Here is a 25,179-nt window from a genome sequence, read left to right on the forward strand (position 1 = left end):
TATTTGTTATTGGCTTGTGGTTATTCAGTCTGGAAAAAGGATACTGCACTCTTCATGGAGGCATACAGAGTTGGGGAGGGGGAGGGGCTGGCTGTGCAGCTGGTCGCTGCTCTGACAAGCCTGTCACCTTGTTTGTATGCTAAATGTGAGAGAGAAATACCTAAAATAAACCTACACTAATCATTAACTCTATTTCTCTCTTACCTGGCTGTAGTTCTTAACTGTATGTATTAATACAACTCCGTAGCAATTGCAAAACGGGTGCAATAGCTGGCCAGTATCTCCAGTATGAACCTGGTGTGCAGATTCTGTTTCAGAGATGAGGGAGAAAAGAGGGTTGAGCTGACGCTGCTATTAACTGTGTCTATACAACACTGAGACCACAAAAAGGACATTGTTCCCTGTTCTCCTTGGGGCACCCTGCCCAAGTGGTCATCACATCCTTTTGTTGTGATCTCCTGTTCTTCTTTCCGCACTAGGATACACTTAAGCTTAGTGTTGAGCTCTTCCCACTCCATCTCTGTGTGTCCCAGCACAGCTGTGCAGAGGGAGGCTCAGTCAGGGCTCTGTGTGTACCTCCTGGGGAATTTGGAAGCACTGTTTCTGTTTCAGTTTAATCTGTATCTCTGTTTTGGCACGGTGTTGGCAGGTCCATGGAGACACACCATGCTTATCCCCTCCAGCTCTGCCTGCAAAGCTAACCTAGTTCTGTCTTCAGAAAATGTTCAAACATGCCTTAGGGATGTCGTTAAGCTGTCCAGTAAGGGATCTGCTTGCAGAGTGAGGGCTGGGTTCTGCAGGTTGGGCCATGCTTGGGGGAGTCTGCAGCAGCAGCTCTTAACCATAGCCTTTAGCATGAGGCCACCCCACATTAGTGCAAGTAATTCCAGTTCCCTTTCTCATGAGTTCAGCTGCTATTGAGATTTGCATGAATACATTTGGTTGTTAGAATAATCTGCCTGCCTGCTCCCATGCCAAGTGCATGTTTGTTGCAAAAGCAAGGAGCGAGCATTGCTTAAACCACGGCGTCAGGGCAGACGTTGAGGCAGAGATGAAGGGGGAATGAAACTGACCCAGAGCTCACAGCAGCAGGTATGGACAGCCCTCAGCCTCACAGCCTGACCACCAGCAGCGTGCCTGGCCAAAGAGGAGCTGTAAAGATATGTGAGTAAACACTGAACAAAATCTTCACTGAGATGTTAATTAGAAATGTAGGGGGATGCTGCTCTGTCTACTTTCAATGGAGAGATAGGATCTAAGATGTAGAAATGAGTTGGGTAACGTGAGATTACTGATGCAAGTCATCATCTTGGAGACTAGATTGCATGAAGATCTCAGTCCTTTTGTGTGGTTGGACCCCTCTCCTTTCTGAAGGCACATTCCCTTATCTCGAAGAGGATGTGGGCTCCTTTACCTGTCAAGTTGTCATGGCCAAGGCTGACACCCATGAAGGAAGGCTCACGCTGCCTGGATGTGCCTATCAGACCCTGCCTGGCAGGTTGTTGTACGGGTGCAACAGGCTGTGCTGGGGACATACTGCATCTGAGCTCTTGCCTTCCCCATCTATGCAATGTGTAAACATAGTTACAAGTAATCAAGTAGCTAATTAAATCCTTACATGTAAAGTCAAGCGTGTTCTAATATGGAGGCCAGGCAACTATTTCAAGATAACAGCAGCTTGAAATAGATCACAGGGCTGTTGGGTAAGCTGGAGCAGGCTGCTAACGCCTATCCCAGTGCTCTAGCTATAGGAATAACAGAACTGTTCCTGCTGCTAACCAAGGGGATGCATAGCAGCCAACCAGGTGTTGGTGTCAGCTTTGTTCAGCATCTGGAAAGAAGTGGAATTAACAAAGCTACTACAAGACAATCGTCTAGCAACAATTAGCATGAATCTTGTTAAACGCTTTAAGAACATTAATGAGCTCACCTAGAGACTTGAATTGTCATTTCATCCTGGCTTCTTTTCCAGTGGGATCATTTTTTAATAGAAATAAAATGTGATAATAATAACCTTAAACTGTCTTTTTAAGGGTAGAATATTGGATTTTATGACTTCTGAGGGAACATACTGGCAATACTTTGGCTTTGACTAATAGTGAGAACACCAACACAATCTAACTTAAATAAGGAAGAATTTGAATTCCAAATTCTTGTGGATTCTGAGGGATTGATACGTCCCATTTGTTGTCCTGGCCTTCCTTCACCAATTTCCTGTCAGGTCTGTGGAGATGATCCCATTTGTAGGATTTTTCCAAAGACTAAATTAAAAAAATAAAAAAAGATTTGAACCATGAGCCCATCTTTTATTTACAGCGAGTGACTTAAAGTAGCCGAAAATATGTTGTGACTTAATTTCCATTTACAGCAAGCATAGACTTTTAAAAAAGAAGTCACAGTATCATTATAAAAACAGCTCCTGCAGCCAACGCTGACGATCTGGGGGAGCTGTCTGGCCAAAGCTGAGAGCTCCACCAGACCATGTATGTTTGTGCAATCCATGTATGAACAAGACTGTCCCATTCTGGAGCCATTTCTATGCTGTCTGTGGCTGCTGCTGCTGTTTGTTCTTTTTAAATGTGTATACTGGCTAATTTATTTTCATGTTGTTTCTGTTGCGTTTTGAGGATTAGCTTTAACAGAAGTCCACTCCATGTTTGTTGGTTTAAAACTTTGGGAAGGGGGAGATGTGGCAAATACACAGCTGGCAGAAAGCTGCAATCTGCATGGGCAGTCTTAAATAAATGAATAATACAGTAGTATAGTTCAAACATTTAAAAACTTTCAGTTACTCTTGAAAGTTCCTCCCTTTGTTTTATTTTTGAACAAATTGAACCTGATACATTTAACCCATGTTTTATGGGGAAAATGGGGCTCAATCTCAGGAGAGTAAATTGGAGGTTTGAGTGTGGCAGGAGCAGTGGCTTTTTTCTATGCATACTGAAAGCCTTGGAAGATGGAGGAAGCTTTACAAAAGGTCAGTGGTGAACAAACATCTGATATGCTCAAATGCTTATCTGACAGCTCTCTGCACTTCTTGAGTGTGAGCTGTGAAAAGTGCTTCTGCTCTTCTGAGGCTCTTATTTGCTATATAAAAAATAGGGCTGCCTCGAAGTAGATTTCCTATCCCAACCTTTTCTTCCCCCCCGTCTTACAAAACACAGCAGCACGACTCCTAAGCTCCTAAACTAAGCTATTTCTGGAGGACTCCTGCAGCCCTGGGAGTGCTGCGACCCTTGGGAGTACATCATTTGTTTGATCAGCTCTTGTGTTTTCAGGAGAGCCACCATTTGAATTCCTGTTCCTAACACAGACCCCAGGACCACCCTTTTAGAGAAACACCCTTATTTTATTCATGGAAAAATAGACAAAACCTACTCATTTCCTCCTCACCTTCCTAACATTTTGTAATATCATCCTTAAAGAACCTTGGGCACCTTTCAGAGCTGCCAACAGCTCCCAGAGCTGCACCTTCTGAGCACTGCTTGCTGTGTGCACTGTTAGGTAATGCGAGGGAGAAGCGGCAGTGAAACTTCCACAGTAGTTTTAGGTTGCTGTAGGCTGAATAGATTCCTCACTTTGTGTCTCTGAAGCCAGCATTTTCCAAAGCTGTTAAATTAGCGAGTCAGCTCAACAAGATGTAGCTTGTCCCTGAAAGGCACATGGTGGAGGATGTCTGGAGGGCTCTGCTCTCGTTAATGGCCCTCGCACTGTGCCAATATTGGCTGTGCATGATTCAGCTCTGTTGTAAATTAGAAAGGGGCTGTTACCCTAATTTGACCCCTTCCCCAACTGAATCACAGAATCATTAAGGTTGGAAAAGACCCCTAAGATCACCACGTCCAACCTGTCCCCACCGTGCCCACAGGTGTCACATCTCCGTGGTTCTGGAACACCTCCAGACCCCACCTCCACCCTGGGCAGCAGTGCCAGTGCCCGACTGCTCTTTCCAAGAAGAAAGATTTCTTAATATCCAACCTTAGAAGGCAAAATTGTTGCAGAACACTGTTAACTAGTGGCAAGGAAGCTGCATCTCCCAGTGACCTCACCTGCGAAGCCTCTGCCGACTGTCCTCCCAGCAGAGCTTCCAGGCAGAGCTCCAACAGCCCCACAGAGCTCCAAGGAAGCTCCCAGCCCTACCAGCCCCATGCCCTGCCACCTGCATGCCTGACATGCTTTCCAAGTGTTTTGAAGGTTGTCCTTATTAGCTCTATTGTGATGCTTTCCTGTTTACCTTTTGCACAGCCCGATGTTGTGTTTAAGCAGCTCAGCTCATCAGGAAATGGTTTTCCTAACGCACAGTGATTTCCCCTTGCTGAGCCACACACTGCAGCACCCAGCACTGCAGTGCTCTCCTGTCACAGCAGCACATCAAGGCCATTTTGTTGAGCTGCCCGTGCAGTTCTTCAAGGGGCAATGAGGCAGGAGCTGAGAGGAGCTGTGCTCCTGCAGAGCTGTTGCCTCTTCCTCCTCCTCTTCCTTGCCTGCATTTTGGGGACACCATGCTTTACATAAGCTTGGTCCTTCTGCCTCTGTTCCAAGAGAGCTGCCTTTGACAGAGGAACCATGCCAGGTTTGCTTGAATTTGAGCCCTAGGTGCAGTGGGAGGAGGACCAGGAGTAGAACATCATGTTTGTCTCAGGCTGCCTCCACCTTCTGAGAAAATTAAATTGTTTTCAGCTGAGCTTTGCCAGAAGGCTTTGGGCCCTCATTTTGCTAACCCTTCATTGTGGCTACTACCCATTCAAAAAAAAAAAAAGTATAAATTTAATACTTCAAAACCTAACCGATATCCAGTATTCTACCCTGAAAAGCTTTTCACGATCAAGATTAGAATCATCAGCCCATCCTGATGGTTTTAATATGTGGTCGGGACATTGACCCATCACACGCTGGCATCCAGTCATGTCATTCCCCATAATCTTTCTCCTGGTTTTTTTTTTTTAAGCCTTGTTGTTTGTAATTTCCTTTCCGAGTGTTTCTTTATTTGAAATGCCATTTATATTTTGTCACTTTTTTTTTTTTTTCCAGCCCATCTTACATCTTTGTTTTTTGTTCTGTTTTTAATCTTATTTCTGGCGTTTTCCATCGCTCTGTGGCCGTGGTTGTGGATGTGGTTGGGTTTGCCTGCCTTGCTGTTCTCTCGCTGCACTCCCTAGATCCCTGTTGCACAGTCCTCTGTCATGGATGACATTGAGGAGTGGCTCAGTACCGACGTGGTGAGACTCTTTATATTTTCATTTTTCACATGGGCAATAGCACTTGTACGGATAATTCTTGATGTGTTGCTGAGTTATTGGCATTTCTCATTATGAGAAGACAGTAAAACTTCTAAATCATATTGCTTCTTTCCTTTTGAGGGGAATATATAAGCAGATGGAGATAAGATAGCATTGTGTTCAGCAATTCAAAGCATTTTTCTAAGTTGCTTTGCTTTCACCTGCCCATGCTAACATCCCACAACGGCACGATCCCAGAAGTCATGTCTGGAGGAAAGCATGTAGACATAGAATCATAGAGTGGTTGGGTTGCAAGGGACCCCATCTAGTTCTAAACCCCCGAAGACGTGCTGAGATTTACCTGTGCTCTCCACCACCCCTAAAGCATATGGTTAAAGCCGTGTTGGCTTGGCAGGATCCAGGCATGTGTTTACTTCCAGGCATGTTTCTAAGAGCTGCTATGTGAAGGCCCAGATTCCTTCCAAATCATTCTGTCTTTGTTCAAATCTGCAAGCAGGAAGTCTTGATATGATTCATAACAACAATAAAAATACAAATGTATAACAACATCTCTTCAACGTTAATAACTTTCAGTTCTCTAGAGAGATTATCTGGTGATTATTAAACAAACAAATGAAAGACAGAACTAAAAGTAGCTCTTCTCTTGGCCTGGAGTTTTGCTGCACCAGTACCCATTTGGGCCAGGCAGTGATGCAACCAGAACGCATTAATTCAGGTTTCTTTTTTGATGTCAGCACCTGACTCTGATTATCAAAGAGCATCTTGGGGATGGGGGTGGGCTGCAGTTCAGACTGTTCTTTTAAATGTGCTGTGAGCAAACCAAACTGTTTCTTTGTGCTCACCATACGCATCAGGATCGGCTCCTTCCATTGCTCCTTCCAAATACAGACTATCCCCTGTCAGCTCCCTGCTCCTGCAGCCCTTGAGTTTGTCTGCTCAGGGCAAGGAAATGTGGAAAACTTAACATGTTCACTCTGCTTGAAGTCTTTCCCAGTTACATCAATTTGTCAGGAGAAAGAATCTTATGGAGAGACACTGAGGGAGCTCTGGGCATCGACTGCACCCTGGGTAGCTAGATGGATAACCTGATCTTAGATGGATTCCCCTCCTTGTTGTTGTTGTTGTTGTTGAAAATTCATCTCACTCCTCTGCTTCCCCGCTGAGGAAGCTGCAGATTAGATTAGCTAATGTTTATTTATTTCCTTATCCCTTTTGGGATACATTGGAACAAACAGTACATGTGCACGTGAAGCAGGGGCTGCAGTGTGTCCCTTTGGAAACCTCTGTACTGTAGAAACCTAGCAGGTGCTGAGTGACATTTCACTGTCAGGCATTGGACACTGCTGTGAGGTCACTCAGTCTGCTCCCCCTGTCCTGGTGGAAAAGCCCATAGACCAACAGACACTTCTCTGTTTCAAAGCAGGTGCAACTTGAGGCATCTGAGTATCAGTTTAGTCCATTTTTTGATGTCCTGATAGATTGACAAAGATGTCACCTTCTTGGACTTGATTCCGTGTTAGAAGACTGTTGGAAATTCACAGCTGGTAGAAATGTGCTGACCCCATGGCATCCCAGTCTTTGTGTCCCATGGGCAGATGCAAGCTGCTCAGCAGCATCCTTCCTCCAGCCCACCCTGACCAGATCTGTGCATAGCACAGATGCCAGGAAACCTGCTGCACTTTCACATGAGATCTGCAATGAATACCCCCAGGAAGAACACCAGTCCCAAACTACTTGGTCAGCTGAAAGTGTGTTTTATTTGAAGGCACCGTGCAAAGTGCAGTCCTTTCACAGGTCTGCATGACAGTGTTGGTCTGACTCAGTGTTGCTGGCTGGAGTGGAAGCAGCACTGGGCTGCCATTGGTTTCCAACGAGGAATATTTGGCTATCAGATGCCACCAGCAATCTTCTGAAGTATCTCTGATGCTTCCTCCTGCCCTGCAGCACATCAGTCAGCTTGAGCCTGATGTGGGAGCTGTGCAGTTCCCCCAGGTCACCCTGCTCAGATAGTTAGAGTGTGGAAATGAGCAATGTCCAGCTGCATTACATGTGTGTGTGGGGGGGGAAAGAGTGGTGAAGTGCTGTCCATGTGTTCACACTCCTTTTTGTTCCAATTGCAGAAAGGAGATGAACTGGAAGAAGGAGTGACCAGCGAAGGTAAGAGAAGATGACTGTGGCTATGAGCTGCTCCCTGGTTAGCATGCAGCCTGAATACTCTGCTTTGGTCCCTACTTCTGCACTCAGTATGACAGGAGGAGGGTGTTTCTGAGCAGAAAGTTGGTGCTTATTGCATGAGGAACACTCCCAGCTGTAAGTGCTTCCCTGCTATCTTGGCTGCACGCTGTTTGTGCCAGGAGGAGCGCATACCCGAACTGCTCAGCCCTTTGGAATGAGGTTTCCCTGCTCCCATTGTAGTGTACGTTTCAGTTCCCTCTGCTGCCAGGGCTGGGGTGTCTCAAAAGGTGTCCATACCCATTCCTGTGAACACAGGCACTGGAAATTCAGACCCTGCCCACCTCTGTCCCTGGGGCTAGAAGTACAGCCCTCATTCTTACTTCTCATTTCTTTTTGCGTTGCAGAATTCGACAAGTTTTTAGAAGAGCGAGCCAAAGCAGCGGAGATGGTCCCCAACCTGCCGTCCCCTCCCCTGGAAGCCCCCACCCCTCCAACAAACCCTTCCAGCAGGAAAAAGCAGGAGCGCTCGGAGGATGCCCTCTTTGCACTGTGAAGCTCGCAGTCCCACCCCGTGCTCTGCAGGAGAGCGTTGCTGTATGGCCACCTTGTCCTCCCACAGCACTTGGCTAACAACAACCCTTTCCTCCCCAAAGTTTCATAGGTTGCTTCTCTTTCTTCCCTTTCTCTCGGTCTGCAACAATCCATCCCCACAAGCCGACTCTTTCTGTTTAAGTCCAACACTCTTCCTGCCAGACTGCGATTTTCCAGCGCTCGCTTAATCCCCTCCTTCCTATCCCAGCTGCACAAAACCAGCTCTTGATGCTGAAAACCCCTTTCGAATGCATGACTGCATCACACTGTGTTGAAACAAAAGCCCAGAGGGGAGAGAGCAGCCTTGCCCTTCAGTTGGCGCAGGGATCATCCTCTTCTGTAGGCAGGTCCTGCCAAGTCGACTGCTCTGTCGATCAGCGTGTAATTGACTGAGCTGGAATGTGCAGGGGGAGCGTGTCTTTATTTTTAGATAAAATGTTAATGTATTGGCTTTCGTGTCGGATCCGACAGCAAGGAACAACTGTTCCCCTTTCAACATGTGCTTCACAAGTTAAAATCCTTTACTCTCCCACTCACACATCTCCCTGTACCATATGGCGGTCGCTTTTCCCCACTTTGTGCAGCGCTTCATATTCTTAATCTCACAGGGTATTTTTTTCCTTGTGTTTTATCTGGGCTTGCTCTAATTTGAAAGCAGTCTGTTGGCCGTGTCCAGTAGCTCTGGCAGTTGTCAGGAATGAAAAACGCTGAGCTAAATGGATGCTGCAATGTGAGCGAATGAAGCATTTTGCTCTTTGGGAGAGCATTCTCACAGGAGGGTTTTTACTAGTGTGTTTGCCTTTTAAAATAGCGAGGTTATTTTTTCCTTACCTAAGATTCCTTCTTCAGTGACTGTAGAGTTCTGCGTTTGTCTCAGCTGTTGTAAATAGCATCCTTGCAGATGGATGGGACTTGATGATGGACCGGGTGCGAACCGAGGTTCCTGGATTCCCTGACGTAGCTGTTAGGGCTCTTGGTGCTAGTTGTGATGGGAAGGGCAGCAAACCTGCCAGAGGTGTCTGTGAGTATGCTCAGAGTTACGTGGAGGGACTGGCTATGTCTGTGCTGGAGGTGAAACCCCTCATTTCCTTCTAGGCCTGTGAGTGTTGGGTGATTCGACCATGCTGGTCATCATCCCAATATCTCCATTTCTGGAGTGTCCTTCAAAACCTCTGTCCCTTTGTCCATCCCAGCTCCTAGAGGGCTGCATTCCTCCCATTGTCTGCATCCTCCTGCATCTCCAACATGTTCCCTGGGAGCAACCCGGCAGTATAGGGTGGTGGGATCACAGTGAGAGAGGAATGTGGCAGAGGGAAGCTCCTGGCCTGGCAGGGAGGCAGCTTATCAGATGGACACCTCTCTCCTGGGGGCTTGCCTTGCCCAACCTGCTCCTTCTGGCCTGGACACTGATACATGTCAGGCTGGTGTGGGTGGAGCTCTGTCAGGCACTGTTCTAGACTGACAGGCCGTGCTATAAACAGCTGATAGGAAAGCAACAGAAGCTTTTATCTGGGCATGGTAATTTCAGCTCCTAAGATGCTCTCCAAGGCACACCATGCTTTGGCAGCCTGTGATGCACACTGTCTTTTCCCAAATGGTTGGATCACAGCACTGGTGCTTTTTGGGAGCTGTCTTATTCATCTGCAGGATTTCCAGGCCATCCCAGGTCAGCTCTCTCTATTTTGTCTTCTCTGTAGCTATAACACAATGCCAGGATGGAGCAGCATGCACTGCTGCTCTGACACGGGGTGAGCGCAGTGCTCAGGTGCTGCTTGCCAGGCACATTGCTGCCAGTTCCTGCAGCATGTCAGCTGCAGCCACAGCTCCCAGAAACCCGAGGATCCTTCTGTCGTGACTCTGCTTTGATTTCAGGCAGCGTCTGCTGATCGCCTGAGCGGTCTCGCCTGCACAGAATGAATTGTTGGTATTCCTGTCAATGCAAAAAGCTCCGTGGGTGTTTGAAGCGTGGATTTTCTTTTCTAAATCCTTGAAACGCATTGACCCTGTAAATGGCCACATCAGGTGATTCTAAGCACGTTAATCCAGCTTCCCTGCCAAGCCCCAGGAGATAATCGCATTGCTCCAGCATGGGGATGTGGTTGTGTGATGCTGAGTGGCAAGGACGGCACCGGTGCTGTTACCACAGCCCTGCAGTGTCCCAGCTTCACCCCCAGCACCTGAGCACAGAGGGGAGCTGCTCACCCTGCTGATCCCGCTGAACCTATCCTGGGCATTCCCGTTTTAGGGAGAATCTTTGTGGAGGAGCTTGCAGAGCTGTCAGTGATGAATGGAGCAAAGTAGAGAAGTGAGAAGGTTGAGGCTGAGGGAGTGTGTGCTGGCACGACTCAAAGCATTCTGTGCTCATAACACTGTAAGGTGTGCTTTGGTCCATGAGTTTTTTGCTGGGAAGTTGGGGCCCTACTCACGGGGTGCCACCAGCTGGGAGCAGGGCAGCCCCAGGGCAGTGCCTTCCTTGGGAGGGCTGAGCTGGGGCAGTGGTGGAGGGGCCTTTGGGGGAGCTTTGAGCGAGCTGTGCTGGAGCAAGGCAGGCAGGAAGCGTGCAGGGTGCAGCCCTGGCCTGCCTGCACAGATGGAATAGATTCCCCAGTGTCCTGTATCAGGATCTCTCATCTTCCTCCTCTTGTGGTCTGCTGAAAACGTGAGCAGTGGAATCCGATCAGGAAGGGGGGAGGGGTTTTCACACTGGAGAGCGACCTCAAGATTTCTTCTTCTTTCGCTTTCCCTCCGCGAACAGGGATGGAGCTGCAGGCAGGGCCACTTCCATGGGAAACGCCGTCGTGGCACTTCCCAGGCAGGCAGAGCTGCAGTGTGATGCTCAGTGACACTAAATTATTGCCAGGATCCTTCCTGAGTTCTAATCAAACCCTGTTCTAGGTTAAGGTATTTATTTTGTCGGTGTTTTTTTTTGTTGTTTTTTTTTTCTTCTTTCCAGTGTGTTTTTAACCTCTTCTTTTAACCCCTCGTGTGCTGAGATGTAAGAAATGAATGGTTTCTATTTAAATACATCCTTTTGGGTTTTTTTAATTGTTACGTGTAGACTGCAGCTGCATCTTTGGCAGGTGTGATAGGTAGCAATGTGCTGTACAGACGTTTAGGGTGTTTAGGTGAGGCTCAGAGGAGAACTGCTCATAAAAACAGCATGGTGTCTTGTAAAGGGAACAGCCTGTGTGCAGAGGGTCCTCCCCGTGGGGGGCTGTGGGACGCACAGAGCAGATGGGCAGGTCAGTTTGGGGCTGGTTGTACAACCCTGAGCTGAAGTAGGGCTTTAGTGGAGTGTTCTGTCTGTGAGGCTGCATTCAGATTTCTTTCTGGGGTCAGGGGACAGATTCCTCTTTCCGATGGAGGAGCAGAGCTGGCTGCACATGAATGTTTCCCTCCAGTGGTGAAGAACAGATCCGGGCAGTGGGTCCAGGCCTGGACTGGGGAATGTGGGTCTCATCCCCGAGCAGAACCCAGTGCTCCTCCAGCATCCCAGCAGCACCGCCTGTCCTGCTCCTCTGCTCGGTGCTCTGCTTGTAGCCATGGATGTGGGACGTGTAGAGCAAACACAGCTGCACAGCAGCAGCCCTGTCCGTCTCATGGCCTCCTGGTCTCGTTGAGGCTGCCAGGACATCTCAGGGATGCTCCCTCCATCCCCATCCCTGTCCTTGTTTGCCTCCTCCGTGCTGACCACAGGGCGTGCTGAGCCTTCCCTGGAAAAAAACAGCTCAGGACAGATAGTTGGATGGAAATAGTGAAGCAGTGAGTGGGTTTGTGTGCCGAGCTTCCCACCTGCTCTGTGTTTTTATGAGTACGGGCTCCTCGTTCTGTACATGTTCCTATGAGCTATCGTTAACCCTACAAATGTAACCTGTGTAATAGCTTCTCTGTATATTACAGCCATAGGCTTTCCAGATAAAAGTGGATAATATTTATTTACTGAAGATACTGGATATTTTTTTTGTTTGGGAATGGGGTAGGGAAAGAAGGGGGACATAACTGTAAAGAGATCGACGATGTAAAGAGAAACAAACCATAAAGCAAAAGAAACCCAACACTAAAACGTTGCTGTATTCACGTAGGGAAGGTACAACTGTATTAATCTGCCATCGTTTAACCTGTTCCAGAAATCATCTCTACTTTGGTTCCTGCATGTGAGATACTCCAATAAATGCACTACTGGTGTGGACCGGAGGTGCGCGCTGTGTCGCGGTGTTGTGTCGCGCTGCGTCCTTCCATCGGGAGCTCCTGGGAGGAGCCGTCCGTGCCTCCGCACGGCACTACGGGGCTGCTGACGGGCAGAAGAGGCTCCGGGAGGCCCTGCACAGCAGGGCGGAGGGCTTCGGGGCCGCCCCACCCGCAGCCCGGCGCGTCCCAATCCCGATCGCCGCGATGCTCGCAGCCCGCCCGCCCGCTCGGTTGTCCCGCCCGTCTCTTCCCGGCGGCGGTTCCCTCCCAGCGGCCGCACGCTGAGCACCACGTGGATCCCCGCAGGACCGCCGTGATGTCACGCAGCCCCGCGCCGTGATGCGCGATCACCCCACTCCGCCCGCCGCGCTCATTGGCCGCGCCGCTCTGGTTCTACAGGCGGGGTTTTCCCTCCGGCCGTCATTCCGGGGAGTCCCGCCCCGCGCGGCCCCGAGCGCACCGCCCCGCGGGGGCTGCGGTTCCTTCGGAGGGAGCGAAGCGTGGGGCGCAGCCCTTCTGTTTTTAGGGGAGGCACAGAACGGGAAAACAGCGCCGTGTTGGTGCCATTTCTTCCCCCTCCCGCGTCGCGCGGTGTGGGTCTTTGCCCCGGCCCCGCTCAGCGATGCCCAAACCCCTCCGGGGTTCCGTGCCCCCGCTCGCACCTGGGGTCGCGCAGCCCCCCGAGCTGCCCCACGGCACGTCGTGTGCTCCCGGGGGTTGGGTTATGAGCCGTCTTCCAACTGCGGGTGGGGATGTGGGAGCAGCGCTGCCCTGTGCCGCAGCGGTGCCCCGTGGTTCCCTACAACGCACGGGGCGCAGTGGGGGAGCGGTGCGGGGCACCTCCAGCTCCATCTGACCCACGGGCAGCCTCGGTGGGGTGGGCCAACCTTCAGGGCTTTGTTTTCCCGGATTGTTCCTCAGGCTGAAACAAAAGGTGGGTGAGGATGAACCCAGAAGGAGTCCTAAAACTTCATCACCCTAAAACCGCAGCTCCCTAAAACTACAGCACCCTCAAACCTCATTACCCCCAACCTGCAGCTCCTTAACGCAGCTCCGCACCGCAGGGCCGGCACAAGCCTGAGGGGCACAGCACCCCGCACCCCGCACCCACCCCGCAGCGCTGCCTTCCCCCGCTCCCGTCCGTGCGCGCTCCCGCAGCGGGTCCCGGTGTTACCGGGGGGGGCGGGGATCCCGGGGGGGGGCGGGACGAGGGGCGGCCGCTCTCAGGGCCCCCCCCGCCCGGCAGCAGGTTGGGGCACGGTGCGGCCGCGCATCCCCGTCCCTCCGCCGGATCATGCGGCGACCGGCCCCTCTCGGGCGGCCCCCCCGGTCCTAAAGGCTCTGCTGCCCGTGAGAGCCGCCGCGATGAGCGCTCTCAGCTTCGACGATGCCACCCTGGAGGGGTTGGCCCTGGAGCTCCGCGCGGCGAGCGACATCGACACGGCGCTGCTCAGCGACATCGACGGTGCGGACCGGACCGGGACCGGGATGGGGAGGGGCAGCGGGACCGGGGCGGCGGGGTCGGTGCTGCTCGGGGAAATCGTGCGTGCTCGCGGGGTGTCGGCTCGGCGCGATACCGGCTGTCGGTGCGGCGTAGCGGGGCCGGGTGCAGTTACCGGACCGCCCGTGCGCGGTCGGTGCGATGTACCGGGCGGCAGGGCACGGTGGGACGGGGCGCACCCGGTGCAGAACCGATCCGGGGGGGGGCCGCGCTCGGTGCACGCACGGTAAAACCGTGGTTCGGTCGGGGGAGCTCAGTGCTTGGCATGGTGCTGGGGGGGGTGATGGGATTTTGGGGTGCCGTATGCATGGCTGGGGGTCGCACGCCGGGTGCCGTCGGGTTCGGTCCCGGGACGGCTCCCCTCCCCCAGCGCTCAGCCTTGTGTCGCCGCCAGCCCCGCCCCGCCGTGACGTCACCGCCGGGGTTACTCTCGGTCGTTCCTCCTGGCTTCCCCCGCGCCGTCGGGCGATGGGTGGGGGTGGGGCGGCACCGGGCGCGGTGCTCCGCCGGGCATCCCCGGCTCCGGAGCCCGCGGTACCCATCTGCCCCGCGGCTCCCGGTCACCGTGGGGCTGTCGGGGCCGCTCGGAGTCGTGGCTGCTTCCTGGGGGGCTCTGCGGGACGGCGACGGTGCCAATTGGACACAACCGTGCCACCAGTAGGGACCCGCTCCCCGGTGTCAGTGGGACCCCATCGTGCCACCAAAAGGGGACTCCTTCCGAAACCAGTGGGACCCAATTATGCCTTCAAGGCAGACCCGATCCCCATGCCGATAGGACCCAGTCATGCCACCAATGGGGACCCGATTCCCGGTGCCAGTGGGACCCAATCATAGCACCGAGGGGCACCCGCTCCCTAGTGCCAATGATTCGTTCTTTCTGGTGCCAGTAGGACCCAATCATGCCATCAGCGGGACCCTTTCTGCAGCTCCCAGCCCATCCCAGCACGAGGCACGCAGCCAACCTGCACCAGGCAGCACGTGGTGCCGTTCCGCCCGGGTTCGGTGCGCTTCGGGGCCCTGAGGCACCCCAGCACAGACCGGCAGAGCCGGTGGAGCACGCAGCGGGGCGGGGACGGGGCTGGCAGAGCCCCCGAGCATTCCGCAGGGCTCACGGGAGCTTTGTGGGGTCGGAGCTGGGAGCCCCTTCTCCTCCGACAGCCGAAGCTGGAGCTGAACCCAACCGCGCCGTGGGCTGAACTTTAACTCGTTGGCACGCTGGAGGGGAAGCGGCGCATCCTGCTGCACCCGGTGCACGGGAGGACTTTGCCTGCGAGGTGTTGCGTCCCGGAGCCGCGCTGGCGTCCCCTCTGCCCTCCTTGGACACGAACCAGGGCTGAGACCGTGCCCCGGATCACGGTGGCCCCTGCTCTTTGACCATAAGCTGTAGGGAGGAGAGGGATGGGCACGTGGGATGAGGGTGTCCCTCTGGGAGTGTTTCCCTGACACTGATCTCCATATGGAGAGGGGCTGGGTGTGCTGCTACTATTTACAGGGAGGGCTTTTGCTGATGGGCGCTTGTATAAACCCTTCCACACTGAGCACGATCTCAGGGTCTCTGCGTGTCCCCATTCCCATGTGTTTATGGCCCACGTGTGGGGCGTAAGGGGCTCGAGGGGCCCTGTGGGGCCATGCGTGGGGTGAGGGAGGTGGGAAACCAAAGGGGTTTTGTACCATGACCATCCGTGCCCTATAGTGCTCTCACCCACTGTAGATTTGCCACTGTCCCTGGGTGCCCCCTTGTCCCTGTGCCCTCACTAGTGACATGGTTGGGTCCCACTGACACCACAGAGAAGGTCCCCATTGATGTAAGTGCTCTGCCCTGTGGGGTCCCCCAGAGCAATGTGGTGGGGGCAGCGTCCCAGGGCTGGGGGTGCTCCATGGGATGCAAACACCCAGTGAGGCTGGAGGTGTCCCGAGCTGGGCCCCCCCTCCATGCACACACGGGTACTGGCATCTCTGTGGGACGTCGGGACACGCAGTGAAAGAGTTAATGCTGCCTGACCTGGAGTAACCCTCGGCTGGGTGCCCGCGAGTGACCCGCTGTGCTCACCTTGGGGCTGCCCGGGGGCGGCCGGCGGGCGCGCGGGCAGCGATTGGCGGAGTCACATCACCCCATGGCCGGCTCTGCTCCAGGCCTGGCGCGGGCGGCAGCGGGGAGGGCGCACGGGGAGGAGGCGAGAAAAATGGTTTGAAAATATCCCGCTGCCTTCGGCACACGGCTGAGCTGCCGCGCTGGGGGATCTCAAGGGCTGCGTGCTGGAAGGTACCCCTGCTCCTCATCGTGCTCTCCCCAGCGCGTGGGGCACCCCCTGGGTCACTTTGGGGTGTGCATCTGGGGGCTTGGGGGCACTTGTGGGTTTTGGTGGTGGCATCTCTGGGTATCGCGGTGTGTTCAGATGGGGGTCACTCCATGGGGGCTCTTCAGAACACCCCGATGTGTTGGGCTGTGTCAGTGGGGATGTCCCCAGTGCTCCGGTGTGCAGGGCAGACCTCCTGGCTTGGTGCTGGTTAACCCTTTGTGCCCTGCTGCCCACTTGAGGGTGAGTGGGGCAGCACATGGCACTGGGGTTGGGGGGGGGGGGTGAATATGCCACCTCCCTGTCCCAGCCCCAGATCCTCAGCCCTTGATACAGGGTCTTTTTTAGGGTTGTCAAGGTTTTGATGTCTAGTTTCTAATGAATGAGCTGGCACAACATGGTATCTCCCCATTTTGCCTCCCTGGAGCAGGCTGAGATCAGCCCCACTGCCCCTGGGGTTGGCAACCCCTGAGGAGAAGGGCATGGTGCTTCTCTGGGCTCCCACATCTCTGGGCAGAGGCAAGGAATGTGGGGCTGGAGATCCCCATGTCTTTGAGGCCCCCGGTGAGGTTCGGGGCTGCTACTGACCAGTTCTGGGGGGGGCTGTTTTTTTTCAGACATGCTGCAGCTGATCAACACACCGGACAATGACTTTTCGGGGCTGTTCGATGTGCCGTTTGCTGCCCCTGACAGCACAGTGTCCCCGGGGCTCCCCCCAGCCCCCACCAGTTACCTGGGGCCCAGCAAGCCACCACCCACCAGCAATGTGTTCCCGGCCCCCCCTGTGCTGTCAACATTCACCCCACAGTCCCCCACCCCACTCCTGCCAGCCCCCGGCCCCCCAGCAGCACCGGGGGTGAAGGAGGAACCTGCAGCCGTGCCCAGCAGCCAGCCTCAGCCCGGCGTAATGCTGGCCCCCAGCTTCGTCTCCGCATCCCCTGGGCAGTTCAGCCCCCAGCCCATGGTGGGCTTCCAGAACCAGCACAGCTTCTCTGGTGAGGATTTGGGGTGGATTGGGAGTGTGTGAGCTGTGCGTTGGGGGGTTGGTTTGGGGGTCCTGTAATGCTGCCTTCTGCTCCGTGTTCAGCTGTGCAGCCTGGGGGGGCTGCGCAGAGCCCCCTGCCCACACCACAGCCAGCCCAGCCTGTGGCACTGCCTGGCCCTGTGCAGAGCGTGGCACCGCAGCAGCTCCTGGCACCTGGCCCCGCTGCCACCACCCAGCCCGTGTCACCCCAAATCCAGCCAGTGCCGGTAAGCCCAGGATTGGGGGGCATTTATAAGGGGCATTTGGTTACACCACAGCCCTGCGAACCCCTCCTTGGCCCTCCAGGTTCTGCTGCAGCCCCACTTCATCAAGGCAGATTCCCTGCTGCTGACAGCCGTCAAGACAGATGCGGGCAGTGCCAAGACTTCCACCATCACCTCTTTGGCCACCAACAGCACCGCAACTCCATTGCAGGTGCCGGTAGGTGACCGAGCCACGCTCACCCTGGTGGCTCCCATACAAATGGGCTTTACGCCAGGACCGTGGGTTGGGGTGGGGGTGCTTGGAGACCCCTTCCATGCCACCTCCATCCCGTAGGCTCTGGTGAGTGGAGGTACCATCCTGGCCACGGTGCCGCTGGTGGTGGACGCTGAGAAGCTGCCCATCAACCGGCTGGCGCCCAGCGGGAAGGCAGCGCTGCTGCAGAGCAAAGGGGAGAAGCGGACGGCGCACAACGCCATCGAGAAGCGCTACCGCTCATCCATCAACGACAAGATCGTGGAGCTGAAGGACCTGGTGGTGGGCACTGAGGCCAAGGTGGGGGCTGTGCTGGGGATGGGGAGGGCGGAGGGCAGGGAAGGCGCTGTGCGTGGGGCTGAGCTGTCCTTTGCCCCTCGCAGCTCAACAAGTCGGCGATCCTGAGGAAGGCCATCGAGTACATCCGCTTCCTGCAGCAGAGCAACCAGAAGCTGAAGCAGGAGAACCTCAGCCTCAAGATGGCCGTGCAGAAGAGCAGTGAGTGCCATGCTGGAACAGTGAGGGTGGGTTTGGGGGTGATCATCCCCTCTCTAAACCTTGTCCCGCTCCCCACAGAGTCCCTCAAGGACCTGGTGGCCTCCTGCGGTGCCGGCCCCAAGGCGGAGGTGCCCGTGGAAGTGGCGAAGGCAGAGGTGATGGAGATGCTGACCCCACCGCCCTCGGACGTGGGCTCCCCATCCCGCGGCAGCCCGCTCTCGCTCAGTGGGGGCAGCAGCAACAGCAGCAGTGACTCTGAGCCTGACAGCCCCCTCTGCAACCACAGCAAGGTGTGGGGGTGTGCTGGGGGGCCCAATAGCCAAGTGTGGGAGAAGGAGATCCCTTAGGTTGCTCCTCACTCAATTCAGGACTGGAGGGAGGGATGGGGGGGACATCGGTGATGCAGTGTCCTTACTACTTACCCCACACACATGCCCTGTACCCCATGGCCTGCACCCCATGCCTGTGCCTCATCATCCCATGCTCGTATCCTGTTCATACTTGTAACCCAGTGCCAATATCCATCACCATGCCCTGTCTACGTGTGTTATACATTTTCCTGTACTCCATGCCCTGTATACTCCATGTCCTGTCCATGCTCTGTTCCATACCCATACCCTCAGTCCCATACTCATGTCCATACTTGCACTGCCACCTACACCCATGTCCATGTTAATACCCACGCCCATATCCATGACCTGAATACCATGCATTGTCCATGCTCTCTGCCCTATATCCATGCCTTATACCCCACATTCTGTCCGTGTCCTGGAACATATACACATACTCTGTATTCCATGCCCTGTATTTCATGCTTCTGCCCCATCAGCATGCTTCATGTCCATGTACTCATGTCCATGACATATCTGTGCCCATGGCTCATGGCAGCTTTCCCCCACAGGTGAAGCAGGAGCACCCACCACCCTCACCTGGCAGCCAGGGCATGCTGGACCGCTCCCGAATGGCCCTCTGTGCCTTCGTCTTCCTCTGCCTGTCCTTTAACCCCCTGGCCTCCCTGCTCCGTGGCTCCAGTGCCCCGGCACCATCTGGGAGCCTGGGTACTGCTGGTCCTGGAAGAAGCATCATGGCTGAGCCTGGCACTGCAGGTAAGCGCTGGCATGGGGTGGAGGCCTTTGGGCTGGAGACCTTTAGGGCTGGAACAGCTTGCAGGACATTGCAGTGGAGATCATTGGGGTAGATGAGGGGTGGAGGAATAAAAGCCATTGGGTTGGAAGCTTTGAGGATAGTTGTAGGGTTGAGGGCATGGCATAAAGAGTATTTGTATGGACGCCATTGGGTTGAGCATGGGCTGGAGACTATTGGAATGAAGACCATGGTGGGGAAAGGATGTTGGGGTGTGTGTGTGGTACGGGCTATCTGGGATGAGGCAGTTGGGGTGGAGTCCATCAAGTGGGGTTGTTGAGGTGGGCATGGGGTGAAGGCCATTGGGGTGGAGGATGTTGGGGCGGTGCTGATCCCCCGTCCCTGTACACAGAGGAGCCGTGGGGATGGTCGCAGTGGCTGTGGCCCACACTGGTGTTCTGGGGGCTGAACGTAGCCCTGGTGCTGGGAGCGGTGGTGCGGCTCTTCGTCTACGGGGAGCCAGTCACCCCTCCGCACTCCGAATCCTCTGTCCTCTTCTGGCGGCACCGCCGGCAGGCAGACCTCGACCTCGACCGGGTAAGCACCGCCCGCTGCTCTGTGATCCGCACACTCTGAGCCCCCAGCCTCTTCCCAGACCCCCGCCCCATCCACTTAGGCTAGCTTCACCACCCAACCTGAGCCTCCCCCATCTCAGGTTAACCCGGCCGGCTCTGACCCCAGCACAGTTGTAGCCCCACGCTCAGGCCACGCCCCTTCTCCCTGACGCCATTCACTTTCCCCAACACCCAGCCCCGCCCCCCGTTGACCACGCCCTCTCACATCACACCGCCCCCTCATTGGCCGCACGTATCCTGGCCACGCCCACAGACCGCACCCATGCAAACGGCCCTCCCCCTCCCATCGGCCACACCCACGCTTGACCACGCCCCCCGGCCCCACCCGTTCCCCTATGGCTCCTCCCATCGATGACTCTCTGTTGTCCCAGGGGGATTTCGCACAGGGGGCCCAGCACCTGCGCACAGCACTGGGGGCCCTGGGCCGCCCGCTGCCCGCCTCCCACGGGGACCTGGCCTGCAGCCTGCTGTGGAGCCTGCTCCGCCACCTGCTCCAGCGCCTCTGGGTGGGCCGCTGGCTGGCTGCCCGCGCCGGGGGGCTGCGCCCGGACCCCCCGCCCCGCGCCCACGTCCGACAGAGCGCCCGCAATGCAGCCATGGCCTACCACCGCCTGCACCAGCTGCACCTGGCTGGTAGGTCCCGTGCCCCACAGCATCCGTGGGGATGAGCAGGGGACTCTGCTGACTCCTGCGCTGCCCCGTGTCCCCGCAGGGAAGCAGGCTGGGGGGCACCTGCTGGCCATCAACCTGGCACTCAGTGCCGTCAACTTGGCTGAGTGCGCCGGTGACGCCGTCTCGGTGGCCGCGCTGGCTGAGATCTACGTGGCGGCTGCGCTGCGCATCAAGGCCAGCCTGCACCGCTGCTTCCACTTCCTGGCTGTGAGTCTGTCACCCCCTTCGTGTCCCCTCTGTCCCCTTCCTGGTGCCTTCCTCTTTGCAGGACCTGGTGCCACATCCTCCATACCCACCTTAGTAGATAACCCGCAGCAGGGCCCAATATCATGGCCTCTTACCCCTGCCTTGGGGGCATTTCCACCCCCCCAGCAGCCCAGTATCCTGCTCGCTCAGCCTCCATGGGATCAATGTCCCCAGCCCCATCCCTGTAGCCCAATGCTGCATGTCCCCCTGCCTTCCCAGGCCCCGCTGACCCCCCCTCTCCCCGCAGCGCCCCTTCCTCTGCAGTGCCCGCCGCGTGGCCCTGTCCCATGGTGGGGCTGTGCCCCCCGCCATGCAGTGGCTCTGCCACCCGTTGGGTCACCGCTTCTTCGTGGACGGGGACTGGGCCGTCAAGGGCGTCCCGAGAGAGACCATCTACAGCTCCGCCGGTGACCCAGGTACCCCCCAGAGCCCCAGAGGCCCATTTTGTGGCTGATGGTAGGGTGGGGGCTGATGGCTGCTCTGTGCCGCAGTGGACCCGTTGGCGCAGGTGACCCAGCTCTTCCGTGAGCACCTCCTGGAGAAGGCGCTGTACTGCGTGGCCATGCCTGAACCTGGCCGTCCCGCTGCCCAGGGAGAGGGGTGAGTGTACCAGGGAGAGGGGCAGGTACCAGGGGGTGTCCCTTCCCTCTGCTTGCGATTGGGCCAGCCCCACTCACGTCCCTTCTGACAGAAGGCGCTTTTCGGATGCGTTGGAGTACCTTCAGCTGCTCAATGGCTGCTCCCACGCCAGCAGCATGCCCGGCCCCACACCCTCCATCAGCTCCGGCCTGGCAGCAGTGACAGGTGAGGCCAACATCCCACACTCCGAGGGCTTTCCCCACAGAACCCGCTCCAGGGATCCATCCCGTTGGGTTGGATGGTCTTCAGAAGTCCCTTCCAACCACTCCCTAATGTTCTGTGCTTCTGTCCCTCCCACCCCACAGGCACCGACCCTGTGTCCAAGTGGTGGGCATCCCTCATCGGCACGGTCATTCACTGGCTGAAGGGTGATGAGGAGGGGGCCGAGCGGCTCTACCCACTGGTGGAAGCCATGCCCCGGGCACTGCAGAGCTCTGAGTGAGTGCTGGGGGCAGTGGGGCCGGGTGGGTTACAGCTCCTCATATCTGTTCCTTTTTGGGGTGGCTTGGTGCAACTCGTGTTGATGGGCACCCACTGTCCCCGTGCAGGAAGCCCCTTCCCCGTGCTGCACTGCACTCCTTCAAGGCGGTCCGGGCTATGCTGAACAAGCAGGACGGCAGCCAGGCCAGCCTGAGCCACTGTGAGAAGGCCAGCAGCTGCCTGCGGGAGAGCCTGGATCTCTGCAGCCTGCCCAAGTGCACCATCGACAAGGTGAGGTCGGGGAGGGACAACACACAGTCCAGCCGGGGGGGAGCGCCCGGCCCTCGCAGGAGGCGTCCCCGGCCCTCGTGGGGGTGCATTGTAGTTGCATTGCATGTGTCAGACTGGGAGTGCAATGCCCCTGCCATGCAGCCCGGCGGGGGTCCCGCACAGCGCCCGCCTGCCCGCGAGGGCCCTGGGGGTGTGCCCCGTCCTTCCGCCCACCCTTTGCTCACCCACTCCCCCCTGCCTTACCCCCCCCCCCACAGGCAGTGCAGCTCCTACTGTGCGACCTGCTCCTGGTTACCCGCACCAACCTGTGGCAGCAGCAGATGAGTGCCAGCCAGCAGCTGCGTGGCACCTACCAGGCTTCTGCCCTGGAGCTCCGCGGCTTCCAGCAGGACCTCAGCAGCCTGCGGCGCCTGGCACAGACCCTGCGGCCTGCCATGCGAAGGGTGAGCCTCCCTCCTACCTCCTGGCTCTATCCCGTGCACAGTGCACTCCTACCAACTTTCCCCATGCCATGCCATGCCATGCCATGCCATGCCATGCCATGCCATGCCATGCCATGCCATGCCATGCCATGCCATGCCATGCCATGCCATGCCATCCCATCCCATCCCATCCCATCCCATCCCATCCTTCCCTTTCCAGGTGTTCCTGCACGAAGCCACTGCCAGGCTGATGGCCCGCGCCAGCCCCACTCGTACCCACCAGCTGCTGGACCGCAGCCTGCGGAGGAGAGGGGTGCAAGGCAGCAAGGCAGGTGGGTGAGGGGGGCAGGGGCACCCCCCCAGCTGCACCCCCATAGGGCTGGGGGGTGGGGGTAGTTTTGGTGAGTGATCCATTCTGGGATGGGAAAATAGACTCACAGGATCACTTAGGTTGAAAAAGACCTATGATCATCAAATCCAACTGCCAACCCATCACCACCGTGCCCACTGACCCGTGTCACCGAGTGCCACATCTAGCACAGCACACAGGGGACGCTCAATGCCCTTCCCCTCTCTCTGTCCCTGCAGCCGGTGAGCCGGAGAGCCACCCCACGCCGCGGGAGCACGCCGAAGCACTGCTGCTGGCCTGCTGCTACCTGCCCCCCAGCTTCCTCTCAGCCCCTGGGCAGCGTGTGGGGATGTTGGCTGAGGCCGCCCGTACGCTGGAGAAGCTGGGGGACAGGCGGACACTGCACGACTGCCAGCAGATGATCATCAAGCTGGGCAGCGGCACCACCGTCACCTCGGGCTAGCGGGGGATGTGGGCACGTGCCACCTGTCCCCCCCCACCCCCCCTCCCGTGCCATATGGGTGGTGGGGACGTGCGTGCCTCGGTGTCCCCCTCTCTATGAGATGGTGTCAGGATGCAGTTTTAAGGTGACGGATGGGAGCGGCAGGGTGACGTCCCGTGTCACCATCCGCTGTGGGTGTCGGGGGTACATCCCGGCGTGGGCACCCTGCTGGCCGGCGCAGTTGGGTGACGGGACGTGGGGACCTCTAGTGACACTGTCGCAGTATTGCACGGCACTGGGGTTCCTCCTCCCAGTGCCCGCCACCCCCCTGCAAAACCCCAGAGCAAGGCTGGGGCCGTCCTCACCCCAGTCTGCTGCGTGTCCCTGCCCCTCCTCGTGGGTCCCACAGCACGGATCGGGGGGGAGGACACACCTCAGCACTGTCCCCACTAGGGGAGAGCGGGAGGGTTTGCCCCACGGTGGCAGCTAAGATGGCACCGTAAGGTGCCCGTGGTAGGAAAGAGGGGCCCCCCCTGCCCTCCCCCAGCACTGCCCATTCCCCCCATTAGGAGCTGTGCCCCCCCTGCAGCCCCAACCCCACGCGCTTTGGGAGAAGGGGTGGCTCTGGGTTGGGATGTGGAGGACTGGTGGGTGCCCCCATCCCCTTGCTGTGTCCCTACTTTGTATATAGCTCCCCGCTGCGTCCCATTTCATCCTTATCCTCCTCCTCCCCCTCCTTGCCTTTTTAAACGGTATTTTCATAGTTGCAGTTTTGTACAGTGAATTAAAGCCAATTATTTATACTGTCGTGTGCTGGACTGGGGGTGCAGGGTCTGACACATGGAGGGGGGGCACAGAGCATAACCTATGGGTCCTGCCTTCCCCCCAGCATAAGGCTGCACAGGATGGGGGGGCAAGGGTGGCAGGGATGGGGACATCGGCTGCCAGAGGGACCCCAAATGCACCCTTCATTCACAAGACCTCCCCGTACCTCAACCCCATGTTTGTGTCCCCCCACCCAAGCCCGAGCTCACAATGAGACCTTTGGTCCAGGGGACGAAGGGACACTTGGCCATCCGCCCACAGGAGGAACACAGGCCACGAGCAGGGCGCAGAGTACTTCCAAAACAATCGTTGTATCTTTATTGACGCTCTGAATGCAATGACCTGTTTTTTACTCTTAAGGAAAATAAACATCTTTTAGAAACAGCTTGTTACACACAATCTTCAGTGTGAAGCAATATACTAATAAGAACACTAGTCTTAACATTTACAGTCTTCATATATATTATATATATGTATATGTATACATATATATACACTATATAATGAGGCAATATATAATACACACGGTTTACCATTTTACAGTCATATGTACAAGATGTCACTAAAAATAGCCAGATTTCAGGCAGCGCTGCCAGGGACACTGGGATTATTATTTTTTTATTAATTACTTTTATTCTCTTTTTCCTTTTGTCCTTTTCTGTGTGACTTTTCTCTCCCGTGTCCGAGGCGAGCTGCTGAAACAACAGACATTTCTTGGCCAGCAAACCTGGAGGGTGTGATGGTGGGGCACAGGGTTGGGGGTGCAGGGAACATAGGGTTTGCAGGATGCTTTGCCTCCATTTGTAGGGTGGGGGTTGGGGTTAATGCACCCTTGGCAGCCCCTGGCCCCATTGAAGCAGCTGGGAAGAGAGGCAAAGCTGAAGCCAAGCGAACCTGGCCATGCAAGAGAGAAGCAACTCCTGCATTCCTCTGTCCCATGTCTGTCCCCGTGGAGCTTAATTGCTGCTCTCTCTGGCGGACACCAATGCTGCCCATCAGGAGCTGCTTCTGGGCTGCTTGCAGCTGCCTGCACCAGGCCAAGACTCTGGATTTGTGCCCAGAGCCATGGGGTTTGCACCCAGTGCCGTAGGGTTTAAAGCACAAGCATGGGGAGCAAAGCTCATCCCCAGCAAGCAGAAGAGCTGAGGAAGTGCTGGCAGAGCA

At 56.0% G+C, this 25,179-nt stretch overlaps 2 protein-coding genes across 9 annotated transcripts in view; both read left to right on the forward strand.

Moving 5' to 3' along the window:
* Positions 1–12,200, forward strand: part of TOM1L2 (target of myb1 like 2 membrane trafficking protein) — a 51,373-nt gene extending 39,173 nt beyond the window's left edge. For 5 of the 6 annotated variants that reach the window (XM_031606740.2, XM_031606742.2, XM_031606737.2 and 2 more), the window contains 3 exons: positions 5,160–5,219; positions 7,361–7,397; positions 7,820–12,200. In XM_031606740.2, the coding sequence (XP_031462600.1) occupies positions 5,160–5,219; positions 7,361–7,397; positions 7,820–7,968 (246 nt within the window). In that variant the 3' untranslated portion in view covers positions 7,969–12,200. The remainder of the gene's footprint in view (positions 1–5,159; positions 5,220–7,360; positions 7,398–7,819) is intronic. The other variant, XM_031606743.2, reaches the window with a different exon arrangement.
* A 1,217-nt stretch (positions 12,201–13,417) lies between these two features.
* SREBF1 (sterol regulatory element binding transcription factor 1) lies at positions 13,418–23,993 on the forward strand. Of its 3 annotated transcripts, none has more exons than XM_031606948.2 (19): positions 13,418–13,659; positions 16,610–16,987; positions 17,080–17,243; positions 17,323–17,457; positions 17,575–17,793; positions 17,877–17,991; positions 18,070–18,281; positions 18,893–19,097; positions 19,487–19,671; positions 20,081–20,342; positions 20,422–20,588; positions 20,875–21,043; positions 21,119–21,227; positions 21,319–21,431; positions 21,572–21,704; positions 21,815–21,977; positions 22,235–22,420; positions 22,620–22,731; positions 22,988–23,993. In XM_031606948.2, the coding sequence occupies exons 1-19, from the start codon at positions 13,560–13,562 to the stop codon at positions 23,209–23,211; spliced, it is 3,351 nt and encodes a 1,116-aa protein (XP_031462808.2). In that variant the 5' UTR covers positions 13,418–13,559; the 3' UTR covers positions 23,212–23,993. The 3 variants fall into 3 exon arrangements, with proteins under 3 accessions (XP_031462808.2, XP_031462809.2, XP_031462810.2); XM_031606949.2 differs by having other exon boundaries at positions 21,322–21,431; XM_031606950.2 differs by lacking the exon at positions 13,418–13,659 and adding an exon at positions 15,824–15,958.
* Positions 23,994–25,179: the final 1,186 nt, after the last annotated feature.

The sequence above is a fragment of the Phasianus colchicus genome, chromosome 16 (assembly GCF_987193195.1).
Source record: "Phasianus colchicus chromosome 16, bPhaCol1.hap1.1, whole genome shotgun sequence".
In the NCBI taxonomy this organism is placed as follows: Eukaryota; Metazoa; Chordata; class Aves; order Galliformes; family Phasianidae; genus Phasianus; species Phasianus colchicus.